This window comes from Lynx canadensis, chromosome B4 (genome assembly GCF_007474595.2).
Source record: "Lynx canadensis isolate LIC74 chromosome B4, mLynCan4.pri.v2, whole genome shotgun sequence".
Lineage (NCBI taxonomy): Eukaryota > Metazoa > Chordata > Mammalia > Carnivora > Felidae > Lynx > Lynx canadensis.
Window position 1 is genome coordinate 22634129 of NC_044309.1, and position 14592 is coordinate 22648720.

Sequence of the window (14592 nt, forward strand, 5' to 3'; positions counted from 1 at the left end):
GAAACTCCATCTGTAAAGGAAAACAAAATTCAAAACTGCCTGCCTAGCACTCAATCAAAAATTACTAGACATGTGATCCATAACCTTAAGAAAATTCAGTTGATAGAAATCAACCACTAATGGCAGGAATAACAAGAACAGCAGCATGGACCTTAAAACAGCTATAATAATTATTCTCAAGGATTTAAAGAAAAACATGAACACAATGAGACAAGAAACAAAATTCTTTTAAAAATCTAAGTGTAACTTTCAAGGGCTGAAAAACACAATATCTGTGAATGGACTTAACAGAAGATTTATTAGTGTAAAAACAAAATATTAGTCAACTTGAAAACATAGCAATAGAAACTGTTCAAACTGAAGTATAGAGAGAAAAAGACTGAAGAAAATGAACCAAAACTTAATGATTTTGTGAAACGATATTAAGTGGTCCAGGGAAAAGAGAAAAATATTAGAAGAAATAATGGCTAGAATTTTTCTAAATGCATCCAGAGGGGGAAAAAAGACACCGTAGGGGACACGTAATAGGGGAATATAAATAAGACACATAATAGGGGAATATAAATAAGAATGAACACCTACTTCTCATTAGAGACACAACTTAAGTCTGGAACGATGAAATGACATCTTTGCAGTATTGGAAAAAAAAAAAAAAAAAAACTCCTTCATCAGATAGAGGACACTTCCCAAGTGGTTTTATGAAGCCAGCTGGCATTACCCTACAAGCAAAACCAGTCAAAGATATTTTAAGAAAAGAAAATATAAACCAGTATCCCTCATGAAAGTGTATGTAACAAATCCAAAACAAAATATTAGCAACTGAATCCAGCAGTATATAAAGAGAATATTATCCTGGTTTTCATCCCAAGAATGCAAGATTGTTTTAACATGAAAAAAAATCAATGTATTTGACCTTATTTATGAAATAAAGGAGAAAACCCATATCATTTCAATAAATACAGAAAAACCATGTGATAAAATTCAATGCTGATGATAAAAACATTCAGCACTCTAGTACAAGGACACTTCCTTAACTTGGTAAAGGACGTCTGATAAACCTACAGAAAACATAGTTGATGGTGAAACACTACACATTTCCCATAAAATCGGAAACAAGAGCCAAGAAGGCTGTTCTCACTTACTATTGAGTACTGCACTTAAGATCCTAACCAGTGCAATAAGGCTAGAAAAAGAAAGAAAAGGCATACATAGAGGAAAATAAATTGGCTTTACTCACAAATGACATGATTGTATATATATAGAATCAGAAAGACTACAAAAATTGCTACCAGAAATGAGTAAATTAAAGCAAAATCACCAGAATCAAGTCAATATGTAAACATATAAAAATGTTAGTATATACAATATAAATCCATGCAAATTGATTTATCCACGCAATGGAATACCACTCAGCATAAACAAAAATGAACTATTAAAACACTCAACAACACCCAGAAAGGGTGAAGGGAAGAAGGGAAGAAGCCACACCCAGAAGATTACATACTGCGTCTGCAGAACAGAAAAACTAACCTATAGGGACAGAAAACAGATTGGTGGTTTCTCTGGGCTGGGGTTTGGGTGACTGATTGCAAAAGGTCATGAAGGAGTTTTCTAGCGTGATAAAAAATGCTATCTTTTCAGTGGTGGTTACATTGGTGTATACATTTGTCAAAATTCACTGACCTGTGCACTTAAAATGGGTATATTTTATTGCTTGCAACCTATAATAGAGGGTTTTTTTAAGTTAATTGAAAGGTAGGTATCATTGTAATGATTTGAACTGCTAACGAGTAATTTATTTGAAGCATTTAGAGAGAGATGCTGATCTACATCCTGCCTTCAGCTCGTCACTTCACACACTGCTGGGATGAACAGGAGAGTCCTGTGTCCTAGGGACATTGGCCAGAACACCGTCCAGGAGGGCAGGGGGACTAGCGGAAAGGGGAAGGAGAACGTGGGCACATGCTTATTCCTTCATGATTAACTTATCATTGCCTAGCATTGGGCTATGGAAAATTCCCTCTGTAATCCCTCCAGCTGGCTCTGGTAAGCCCCTCTTTTGGAAGGAGGATCCTATAACCTGGAACTCCGGGCAAACCTCCTCTCCAAGGGGAATAATTTTAATGCAATCTGACCATGTTACCAGTTGAATAACTTGAATATTACGTACATTCTTCTGATATGTCTGCACTTCTGAGTAGTGTTCTATTGAAATTCATTTGTGCAGCAAATATGTGGTGGGTACCTACTGTGTGCCAGAAACTGTGCTTGGTGGCTGGAAATAAAACAGACACGTCCCTGCCTTGTTAGAGGAGCAACTTGGGGTGGTTGAAAAATGACTAGGTGGAATTCAGAAGACTTGGTTGTCACCATGATTCTACCCTTAATGACTGAGTGACCCTGAATAAGTCACTTAACCTCTCAGAGCTCCACTTTTCCCATCGTCCAGATTTCAATTTTCAGAATTTTAAACATCCCAGCAATAATTTCCAGTTAGATAGCCACTGTTAATATCTGCTGCTAACAGGACCATGACTTGTTTTGGAATTTGTCTGTGAGATTTGGTGGGAGGGTTAGGTATAGAGGGCTGTGACATGACCCATCCATTCAAGAGCCCTTCTCTTAGACCATAATGTTTACTCTGAGTGACTCATCAGAATTGTCTGAGGAGCTGAAAGAATTCCCAGTGCCCAGGCTACCCGGTAGACCAATGAAATCACAGTCTCTCAGGGGGTAGCACCCAGGTGTCAGTCACTTTTCAATACATTTAGTCATGCACTTATTTGTCCCTTGCATCCCTGTGACCCCTCATCTCCCCACCCCTTCAAAGGAAATAGCTCTGTGGGATTTGACCTCCCGTTTTGATAGCTGGCGGTGCTGCTGTGTATATTCAACAACCACTGCAGTCAGAGCAAGTCGGGGCGTGAGAGGTGAGCCCACCGCATATCTGAGCCCATGGGTCAGCCCATGTATCTACAATCTAGGAAGGCATTTCGGATTCTCCTTTGTTTGTTCTTAACAGCATTACTGCTTAGTCCAGGCGTTTATCTGTATTTATTAAGTACCTGCCGTGAATGGCCCTGTATCCTGGAGACTCTGTGAAGAGCAGAAATTAACCACATGAAGGGAACAGCAGGTGCAAAGTCCCTGTGGCAGAAAGGAGCCTAGCCAGTCGAGGAACAGAAAGGAAGGATGTTTGTGTGACTGGAGCAGGGACTGCTGGCTGCATGCCATGCAAGGAGACTGGCGATGCGGGAAAGGGTGAGACTTCCTTGTGCCTTGTGGGCAAAGCTGGAGCTGCAGAGAACATGGGAGGAAGTTGCCCTCGATGCATCGTTTCCACACCTGGTGGCTTTTAGCAGCATACTGACTGTTTTTAAGACCACAAGAAAAAGCCGTTATTAGCAGAGGCCATGAGAGCATGACTATGAGTCATACAGAGGAGGTAACCCGGGAGTGGCACGTTTCCATTTGCTTCCCTTCCAGACAAAACTGCAGGCCCCACCCCCAGGGCCTGGTTTGTGCCAGACACTGTTGTAAGCACTTTATTCCCTCACTGAATCTCCATTACCAGCCTATGAGATAAGAACGATTATTGCCCCTTTTATGGATAGACACCAATGAATAATTTGCTCACGGTCACATGGCTACCACGTGGTAAAACTAGAAATGGAACCCGGGCAGTGTCTTGCTGGATGGGCAGGTAATCAGTACAGAGCTGATGTTGGAACATGACGGTGGCCCTGCTTGCTGCTTGTGTTGAAATGTTTCATCTTCATTCAACAAAAATAGAAGACACCGTGAAGGTTTGAGTTGAGGGTCACATGGTCAGATGGCGTCTGCACAAATAGCGGACAACTGACAAAGGCATCATTCTCATGAGGTCACATACAGTGGTTGTGCTACAGCCCATGACACCAGAACACAAACAGCTAATTGAAATTTCAGGGAACCTTTAGGTATGATACAATAGGTATCATGTAACTTCTGTCTCTGAGGCTGGTTGAACGAATTCACTTGATGGATGTGCTATTAGCAAACTCTCCTGCCCCAGAGAAACACTTAATACAGGACTTGGAAACAGGAATCAAGCGTTTGACTACATTCTTCTGAAGCCAGATGCAAACCACACGTCTTCTGCTCTCCGGGGTAAGGAACAAGAGTGCTCTGGAAAGTATATGGAAAGTTATGTGGATGTTGTGGCAGTATGTGTGCAAGCAGCCTACATAAAACCCAGGGAAAATAACAAATTGCCAAGAACCTTGAGCTCATCTGGGATCATTGTTGTTGCAACCACCAACATCAAGTATTATGTTTTCATGGTCTGTGATTACATGGCATTCGGTACATGGACCTGTGTAAACAAGAGGGACACAGATTCTCTCTTTCTTTAAGTTTCTTTATTTGTTTTAAGAGAGCAGAGGAGGGAGAACCCCAAGCAGGCTGTGTGTTAGCCTGCAAATCCCACTGCGGGGTTTGAACCCACGAACTGTGAGATCATGACCTGAGCTGAAATCAAGAGTCAGACACCCAACCATCTGAGCCACCCAGGTGCCCCAAACATAGATTCTCTTTTAACTAATACAGTGAAATAGTCCATGGCTAAATCAACATTTCTTGATCACCTATTCGATACCAAGCAGTAGCTCATGTAATCCTCAGACCAGCACTGCTAGAGGAAGTGAATCCTCATCCTTGAAGATAAGGAAATGGAGACCAAGTGAGTCTAAGGAACATGCCAAAGTCTCACGGTAGCCAGAGTTTGGGGTTCGATCCAAAGTGGAGCCACAAAAGGCTCTGAACAGTGCAAAGCAGTCTTGAAAAAGAAGAAATCTAGAGGCAACACACTCCCTGATTTCAAAACATAAGGCAGAGGTATAATAATCAACATAGTATGGTACTGACATAAAAACAGACACGTAGATCAATAGAACAGAATAGAAAGCCCAGAAGTATGATCCCATTCATATATGGTCAATTAATTTATTTATGATAAAGGAGCCAAGGGTATACAATGAGGGAAGAAAGGTCTCATCAATAAATGGTGCTGGGAACACTGGATGCCTCATGCAAAAGACTGACACTGGCCCACCATCTCTCACCAAACACAAAAGTTAACTCTAAAATGGATTTAAGACTGGAATGTAAGACCTAAAACCATGAAACTCCTAGAAAAAAAACATAGGCGGTAAGCTCCTTGACAGAGGTCTTGGCCATGAATTTTTAAAGCTAACACCAAAAGTAAAAGCAACAAAAGAAAAAATTAACAAGTAGGACTACATCAAAGTAAACAGCTTCTGCACAGCAAAGGAGACCATCAACAAAGTGAAAAGGCAACCTACCGAATGGGACAAAATATTTGCAAATCGTATATTTGATAAAAGGTTAATATCCAGAGTATGTATACCTCAATCCAAAGAAAAAATCAACCAAACCCCAAACAACCCAATTTTTAAATATGGGCAGATTTGAAAATAGATAATTTTCCAAAGAAGATATGAGCATGACCAACAAGTACGTGAAAATTATACCCAACTTTATGAATCGTCAGGGAAATGCAAATGAAAACCACGATGAGATACCACCTCGCACCCATCAGAATGGCTAGTACCAAAAAGACGAGAAATGAAAAGTGTTGGCGAGGATGTGGAGAAAAAGGAGCCCTCGTACACTGTTGGTGGGAACGTAAATTGGTGCAGCCACTCCGGAAAACAATACGGAAGTTCCTCTAAAAATAAAAATAGAACTACCATGTAATCCAGCAGTTCCACTTCTGGGTATTTATCTAAAGGGAACAAAAACAGTAACTCAAAAAGATACACGCGCTCCCGTGTTTATTGCTGTACTGTTTACAATAGCCAAAAGATGGAAACAAAAGTGTCCATCAATGGATGGTCAATATTGTAATATTATATGGTGACTAGCTTGTTGAGCATTAAGTAATGTATAGAATTGTTGAATCACTGTGTTGTACACCTGAAACTAATATAACATTGTATGCCAACCATACTTCAATAATAAATAAAAATAAAAATAATTAGGTGTTTATGTACAATGGACTATTACTCAGCCATAGAAAAGAATGAAATCTTGCCATTTGTGCCGATATGGATAGACCTTAAGGGCACAATGCTAAGCGAAATGAGTCAGAGAAAGACAAATGTCATATGATCTCTCTTATATGCGGAATAATAATAATAAAAAAAAAAAGCCTCGTGGATACAGAGAACAGATTGGTGGTTTCCAGAGGGGGGGAGTGTGAGAAATGGGTGAAGGGGGACAAAGTTTTTAAAAAAGCCTCTGAGATCTAAAAGGCCAACTAATACGGGTATTTTGGGCACCATGATGGAAGGAGGCTGCAGTAGGCAGGAAGGAATATTTTGGTGCACAGACCACTTCTCCTAACTTTACAGATATTCTCCTAACACCGTAAGCCATATTCCTAAACGTTCCACTCTTGCAGCTGAAGTCTTGCACAGAGAAAGAAAAAGTGATGTTTCCAAGATCACGTGAGTTCAAGGAAGGAGCGTGGGTTGGGTCACTGGGTTCTACATCATCACATGCTCAGTTCCGTGTTTCAATTTGGGGCTTGCAAAGCCCAGGCGCATCTTCAGAGCTACACAACCAGCAAAAAAAAAAAAAAAAGAAAAGAAAAGAAAAAAGGTGCTTGACTCCAAAGCTAGTGCTCTCAGCTGCTCCCTGTAAAAAACATGTCAGTGAGAGTTTACGCCTGTTGTCCATGCTGCACTGACCGGAGTAAGTGTCCTATTTTTTGCAGACACAGACATGAAAGTCTGGTTGGCAGTTGGCAGTAAACCTCAGATGTTGGCTGAAGTAGCAATATTATATACAATCTCTGCTTCCTTCCCTTTCTCACTGAAATAAATATTCAGCTGCAGGGCTGTTTACCCCAGCCGGCTTCTGAAGACCGTCAGGCAGTCAGTCGCCACGATGTCAGTCAGGCAGCACCAATTGAAGTTGATTTCTTTTGTTCAACAGCTGCAGAACCAGGAGCTGCTGAGGGCAATGATGAAGAAGGCCGAGCTGGAAATCAGCGGCAAAGTGATCGAAACCATGAAGAGGCTGGAGGACCCTGTGCAGCGACAGCGCGTCCTCGTGGAACAAGAGAGACAGAAATACCTGCACGAAGAGGAGAAGATCGTCAAAAAGCTGTGGTGAGTGCCAGTCATCCGTTGGACCCGAAAAAGACACTGTCCTTGCCAACGAGAAGCCCCTTCCTAGATGGTGCTCTCTCCCTCTCTCTCTTTTAACTTTTTTAAAAGTTTATTTATTTTGAGAGAGAGAGAGAAGGAGAGAGCAAGGGGGCGGGAGGGCGGGAAGAGAGAGAGAGAGAGAGAGAGAGAGAGAGAGAGAGAGAGAATCTCAAGCAGGCTCCGCACCAACAGCACTGAGCCCGAAACAGGGCTCGAACTCCCAAAGCGTGAGATCATGACCTGAGCCGAAACCAAGAGTCGGACGCTTAACCCACTGAGCCACCCAGGCGCCCCTCCCTCTTTCTTTATTGAGCACCTACTGTGTACAAGTTAGGGTTCTGCGGGTTCTGGGTATCCTTGGACACTTAGCGCCCCTCTGTCCAGACCCCGGGAAGTTCGACTGCGCTTGTCTCATTAACAGCTGGAGCACCGCGCTCCTTTGTAGGGCTCGGCAACAGAGAAAATGAGAGGAAGCAAATGGCAAAACCCAATGATAAATGGGAAGTCTGCATTTAATCTCAGTAAATGAAAACTAATAGCCAAAATAACGGTGTTAAAATTATCTTCCTATTATTCAACTGTAGTTAAAAGCACAAAAGAAGAATTTAAGTGTAAAGTAGGTCTGATCCAGGAATGAAAGATGCCTCCTTGAATGTTATCAATCTTCTATGAGGTTCTTATTGAAAGCATCTATCAAGTCCCACTATTGAAATGAGCAGTTTTATTACTCCCCAGTCACTGGGGTGGGCACATCTTTTATGGTAATATGTTTTGTTATGCAATGAAGATTTATCATAGAATGATTTCACCTTCTAGTGTAATGAGTAGTAATTTTTCTGGATTCTCCTAGCATTGTTAATTCTCTTAAATCTCCCAAATTGGGACTAGAAAGAAGCAACTTTCACATTCTTCTCATGGGCAGAAGGACCGAAGTCTCCATGATGGAAAGTGTTATTTTCCATCAACTGTTTGATATTTGAGCCTGTGTCACCCCAGATGCCCACCCAGTGTGTCTAATTAAAATAAGAATGTCCCTCTCAGTAGCAGTCCAGAGGGGGGAAAAAATCAATTACAGTTATAATTTTCCACAAAAAAAAAAAAAAAGAATTTGACCACTGTTCACCAACATCTCAAAATAGCTTCTAATATTTTATGTAGTTCATTCATTTGTAGACCATTAATCACCCACCGTGAGGTGATAAGGCTATTATTTGTCTGAAATGTTTTTGTGATGGCCCAGTTTTCTACATCTAGGTGTTAAAAGATTCTTCTTGAAAACTTCTTTAAAAATGTGTAGCCTTTTAAGAATATTTTACGTTTTCCAATTAAATCATGAAAAAGTAAATTTCCTTGTTTTAAGAATTGTGTTTATCAGTCAGCTAAGTCTTGCTTTTGCTCTAGAAAAAGTACTTAATCTCAGTACTACCCCAGTAGCCCAGCACGGGACTGAGCTAGGAAGGGGCATGGGGAGCCTATCAGGAGAGCACTTCATCTGTGGGCTGGCTGCACCTGGAGAAGATGTGCACAGGGCATTTGAGGAGCTCCAGTCCGGCAAAGCAGAGCATATGAGTATGTGTATAGCCCAAAACAGGTGGCTCACCTGTGCCAGGTGACCCTACGCAAAGGAGAGATTGCTTCAGGCCCCAGGGATCAAGAAGACAACCTGAAATAAGTTATTTGTCCTGTGCCCCCAGACCCAGGGCAGGGCCCGTGTGTTTAGCGGGGTCTCACAAAGGGTTTGTTAAACCGAACCGGGCTGGCCTGGAGGTCAGGTGGGGTTCCATCAGTGAAAGCAGGGCGAGGGATGGGGGGTTCCCAGGCAGAGCAACCCTGTGAGCCAGCAAGACTCAGGACCAGGAAGGTGCAAGGTGTCCTTGGAAAACTGGGGGACGACCACGTTGGCAGAGATGATGCAAGATACTAGACCATGTCTCATGTCTGGGTAACGCCGTTCCCCCTTGCATGATGCCTGCCCGTATCTTACACCACATTCACGCCCTGCCTGCCTGCTCCGTGTGTGCAGGGACTGTGTTTACCAAGATTGGAGGATCATGTCACAGAAACCTAGATTCCTGGCTTTTCATGGAAGCTCCTGGGTCCAACCCCAGATCCAGAACCTCTCTGGATGGAGCGTAAGAATGTGCATTTTACCCAGGGGAGATTCTCAAGTGTCTTCCCATTTGACCAGCCTGATGAGGAGGTCACTGACGTTTTTTGATCAAGGATGCAGCAAAGTTTTTTGATCAAGGAAACACAGCAAAGGATGCAGAGCTGTGTTTCAGAAAGGTCCCTCTGGTGATCATGTGCAGGACTATTGGAGGGGGAAACATTGGTGTCAGGGAAACCATATTGGCAGCAGCTAGAATAGTCCAGTCGAAAGTCAGTAAGGCCTGGGGCACAAGGGTGTCTCCCTCCATCAGTTAAGCGTCTGAGTCTTAATTTCGGCTCAGGTCATTATCTCAAGGTTTGTGGGATTGAGCCCCGCATTGGGCTATGCACTGACAGCATGGAGCCTGCTTGGGATACTCTCTCTCGCTCTCTCGCTCTCCCTCCCTCACTTGCATGCATGCACTCTCACTCTCAAGATAAATAAATAAACTTTAAAAAAAATGTCAGTAGGCCTGAATCAAGGAGTAAAAACAGGAATGGGAAGAGAAATCAAATGAAAACGGACTGTTACAAAAGACAGCTGGGGGCGCTTGGGTGGCTGTTGGTTAAGTGACTGACTTCAGCTCAGATCATGATCTCACGGTTTGTGGGTTCAAGCCCCGCATCGGGCTCTGTGCTGACAGCTCAGAGCCTGGAGCCTCCTTCAGATTCTTTGTCTCCTCTCTCTGCCCCTCTCCCACTTGTGCTCTGTCTAACTCTGTCTCTCAAATACATGAGAAATACATGTAAATACATGTAAAAAAAAAAAAAAGACAACTGGAAATTTCAACTTAGGAGCATCAGGAAAACAATCTCCCCTCCTTCCCTCCTCTCCCCTCCCCTGCCCTTCACCTTACACACACACACACACACACACACACACACTGGAAAATAAGTTCTCTTGGGCATCATGTTGGACTAAGTTGCTGGTGAGCCATTAAGAGGGCAGAGAAGTGAAATTTGGATCTAGAATACGGAGAGAAATAGAATCCAGATCATTTCTCTTTGGTGGGTTTCTACTTGGAAATAATAATTGGGCTTCTAATAACTGTCAAATTAAATATACTTCATTAATATATTAATGAAAACATTAATGCTTCTTTTAACTAACATAGTATGAAAAGCAACTTACACAAATAGAATGGATTTAGAGCTAAACCACAGCATCTGTGAACATCTGGCTTTCCTTTGAGCCGAGTTCACATCTCCAAAGTCATATTGATTACATAATATTGAAAGTTTGTTTTCAGCATTCATTTTAGCTCCATGATCTCTGTTACATTTTGAATAAACAAATTTTATCTGAGTGCATCGTAATATATGTCATAAACATATGAACAGAAATGACATTGTTGTGTACAATAATATCAATACACTTTTGATCAACCCAGGAAGAGCTGTGACATTTATGGGTCTTCTGTGTTCAGAGTTATGAAATCCCAAAGGCACATCATGTAAAAGAGATTAAAATAGAACTTTAGGCAGACTGACTTCAGGTCAGATGATAGCTCTTAGGAGTATTCATTGACACCTGGCAGACTTGTGGGTTGTAAATGGAACCGTGATAACATTTGGGTCTTAGCTCTTCCCTCGGAACTTGGAAGGACTGGACAGTGTGTCCAGTCTACACTCTAAGATATTTCAGTTTGGTGCTGAAGTGGTAAATAACTTTTGCACACATAGGTGCCATATTTAGAGCTCTTAGGAGGGATGGCATACATCGTCTCCTCAGGGGTGTGGTTAGCTGCAGGAAGTTTCCTGTGGGTGGGTTCCCATAACACCAGGTACCTTTCCATAGTTTGCAAATGTGGACAGTGAGCAATTGGGGCTTTCCCTTTGGGTCCTGAGTTGCAGTATTTCATCTGAAGGGATCACAGGCAGTTTGGGTCCATTTTCCATAATAGAATGAAAGACGTCACCAAAAACTCCATCTCGCTTCTCTACAGCGGATGGACTTGTTGTTTGTCCCATTGGTCCTTGTTAAACACACATGGCATCCCGCCTGAATCCGTCCTGCAGTAGCTGTGCCATCCATAACCTCCATCTGCGCCCCCACTTAGCGGGAAGGGTCTTGGCAGGCCATCTTTTTACAGATACGCTGTGTCTTCTTTCCCTGTTCCCCGCCAGCCCCTAGCACTGCCCCTGTAGGTGAATGCTGTTTGCCTACCGCCACCTAGTGGTTCTTAATCTCTCAACGTTCTTGTCCTCCACTACCTTAAGAGAAGTTTTCTGTTGTCAGATTTACAGGCAAACTGAAATGATACAACCGTGTTTACGATGGGTGATTAATGTGCCCAGGAGACAGGATGTTGTTGGTTTGTTTCGTTGGTTGCTTTGCATTTTGAAGCAGAAGACCTCAGAACTAGCAGTACCTGTGTGTGTGTGTGTGTGTGTGAGCACATGCATGCGTGCACCTGCGTGTGTCTTTCTCTCCCTCTCTCTTACACACACATACACACCAGAAATCAGATCTGTGATCGTTCTTCGTCTTTGGAGCTTAGAGAGGAAAGTCAGTCCTTATTGATGAGGCCATCAGTATAAACCAGAGGTTCTCGATCAGGGGCAAATTTGCTCCCCTCCCCCACCCCATCCCCACTTCCCTCAGGGACATTTCCCAGTGTCTGGAGACATCTTTGTTTGTCACACGCTGGGGAGAGGGTGCTACTAGATCTAGTGGGTAGAGGGCAGGGGTGCTGCGAAACACCCTACAATGCACAGGTCAAGTCCCTATAGGAAAGAATTATCCAGCCCAATATATCAAGTTTCAGGTTTAGAAGGCTAATATAAGCCAATCAGGACCCCTCCTTTTGCCCCGCTACGGCATGCGCTCCCCTCCGCCACCCCATCACCTTACAAAATGCACACTCCCCTCCCTTAGTCGGCATCAGCACCACTGAAAATAAAGAATGGGTCCAGCCACCACCTCCCCTCTGGCCAACCTGGGCATCCCCAAGAACAGGCCCTGGGAAAACTCCTTGCACCCGCCTTACACCTCAGAGGAATATTTAAGCCACACCAAGCTACTCTCTCGAGATACTGCCGCCATCTTAGCGGAAGGCCAGGGGAGGCTGGGCCGCGGTGAGCAACAGGAGGCTCGGATGGGCCCTTTGCTACTACAGCTGTCCTTTTGGGGGGCCTCGGTGTTCACTGCCACCTACTGGTCTGCTTGCCCCCGCCCCCAGTGAGCTGGAAGACTTCGTTGAAGACTTGAAGAAGGACTCTACGTCGGCTGCCCGAGTGGTCACTCTAAAAGATGTGGAAGATGGGGCTTTCCTCCTGCGACAAGTGGGAGAAGCAGTAGCCACCCTGAAAGGTGAGCCTCCTCCTTGAAGGGGAGAAGTCCGAAGCATGTCTCTGGGAGGAGAGCGGGGTGGAGGGGGGGAGGTTAAAACTCTGTCCGACAGTGACAGATCCGTTCGTTCGTGCATGTGTGCCTGCAAGTGTTCATCAAATACCCTGTGGGCCGGGCGCTGTTCTAGGCACTGGCGATGCCTCACTGAACAAAATGGGCAGATGTCCCTGTCTTCTTGGAGCTTCTATTTTAGTGGGCACCATAAGATTTAGGGCGAAATGATACCAATGCCGGTTTCTCTCCACTGGCTCTTCCAGTGTGCCAGGGCACCTGTGCCAAATTCATTGAAAATGGCCCTCAGGGACAGTTGCCTTTATCCCACATAAGCAGACAGGAAGTGAGGCGCAGAGGACCTCTGCCCTTGCCCGAGGTCACTTGGAACCCGGCTCTGTCTGACACGCGTCTGCCTCCTGGAGATGTGTGCGGAGCGCTGCGGCCGATGAACCCCACGCTCCCGACCCTACCCGGCGTGCGTGTGTGGGATGGGGGCTTGTTCCGCTTTTTCTCCAACTCACCCTCTGCTCTTGGCCTGCAGGAGAATTCCCCACCTTACAAAACAAGATGCGAGCCATCTTGCGCATAGAAGTCGAGGCCGTGCGGTTTCTGAAGGAGGAGCCCCACAGGCTGGACAGCCTCCTGCAGAGAGTACGGAGCATGACCGACACCCTGACCATGTTGCGGAGGTAACCGGGCCCCCCCCCCCCCGGGGGCGGGGAAACTCGTGAGGGAGGACGGCAGCAACTCCTTCCCACCTCAGACGTTCCATTGCAGTATGACTTGAGGTCCCGATCGTTCAGCACAGGCCTGCTGCGTTTGGCACATCCTAGAGCTTAACGTTAGGAAACATTAAGTAAACATTTTTTTCAAAAAATCATTTGAAGGTGGTCCTTTTTAATAACACTTTAAGATTAAAGAATGCGTCAAAATATTTTATTAGCCTCCTTCACTTCTGGAGCACAGATGACTTCAGTTAGAAGAAGAAATACACACTGAATGAAGTTCAAGAGACAGCGTTAGAGGCACGGCCCTGCCTAACTGGAGAGAGGGAGGGCAGGAGGGAGGAGAGCTTGAGAACTGGAAGTTGCCTTCATGAATATGACTACTGACAGTGGAAGAGAGGGCACGGTGGCAGGAGAGGGAAAGAGGGGGAACAGATCCTCAGGGGTCCCTTGGGGATTGGAGGAACAGGGTAGGTAAACAGCAAAAGAAACAAGTGAGTAGCAGAGGAGAGTCATCGAATGTAGTGTCTCTTTTCAAATCAAAAATAGACATTTTAATAAGAAGAAAGTAAGGGACTGATTAAAGATTGTAGGTCAAGTACCATGTATCATATCGTCTGACATACCCTACATCGATCGTAACAACAGCTCCCGAGGAAGGCGCCAGAAGGCAGTCTCATCCTCCCTCCTCCTTATCATCATCACTACATTCTACAGAAAAATATCTGAGGCTCAGAAAGGTACAGTTCCCAGCATCCTAGAGCTAGAACCTGCCAGAACTGATGATATTCAAACACAGGCCTGTCTGACCCCAGAGCCGTGTTCTTTCCACTGCACCGTGGGTGGAAATGCACAGATAGCTTCACATGACCCCAAAATGCAGAGGAGGATGAGGACCAACCGGGCTGTTAGATTTGGAGTCACTGTTGACCTCCCAGAAAGGCGTGGTTGAGTCCAGGTGGGGAAGGAAGCCTGATCCAAGCGACAGGAAGAGCAAGCACCAGGAATTAAAATACAGTTGCCTCTTGGACAACTCGGGTTTGAACTGCACGGGTCCACTTATGTAAGGATTTTTTTTTTTTTTTGATAAGTACAAGACAATGCTGTAAATGTATTTTCTTTGTGATCTTCCTAATCACGTTTTCCTTTCCCTAGCTTA

General features: G+C 44.3%; 1 protein-coding gene across 1 annotated transcript in view; it reads left to right on the forward strand.

Moving 5' to 3' along the window:
* The window catches only part of KIAA1217 (KIAA1217 ortholog), a 305103-nt gene that overhangs the window by 269215 nt on the left and 21296 nt on the right, over positions 1 to 14592 (forward strand). Inside the window, 3 exon segments of the mRNA XM_030321322.1 lie at positions 7000 to 7175; positions 12545 to 12675; positions 13250 to 13397. Of these exon segments, the coding sequence (XP_030177182.1) occupies positions 7000 to 7175; positions 12545 to 12675; positions 13250 to 13397 (455 nt within the window).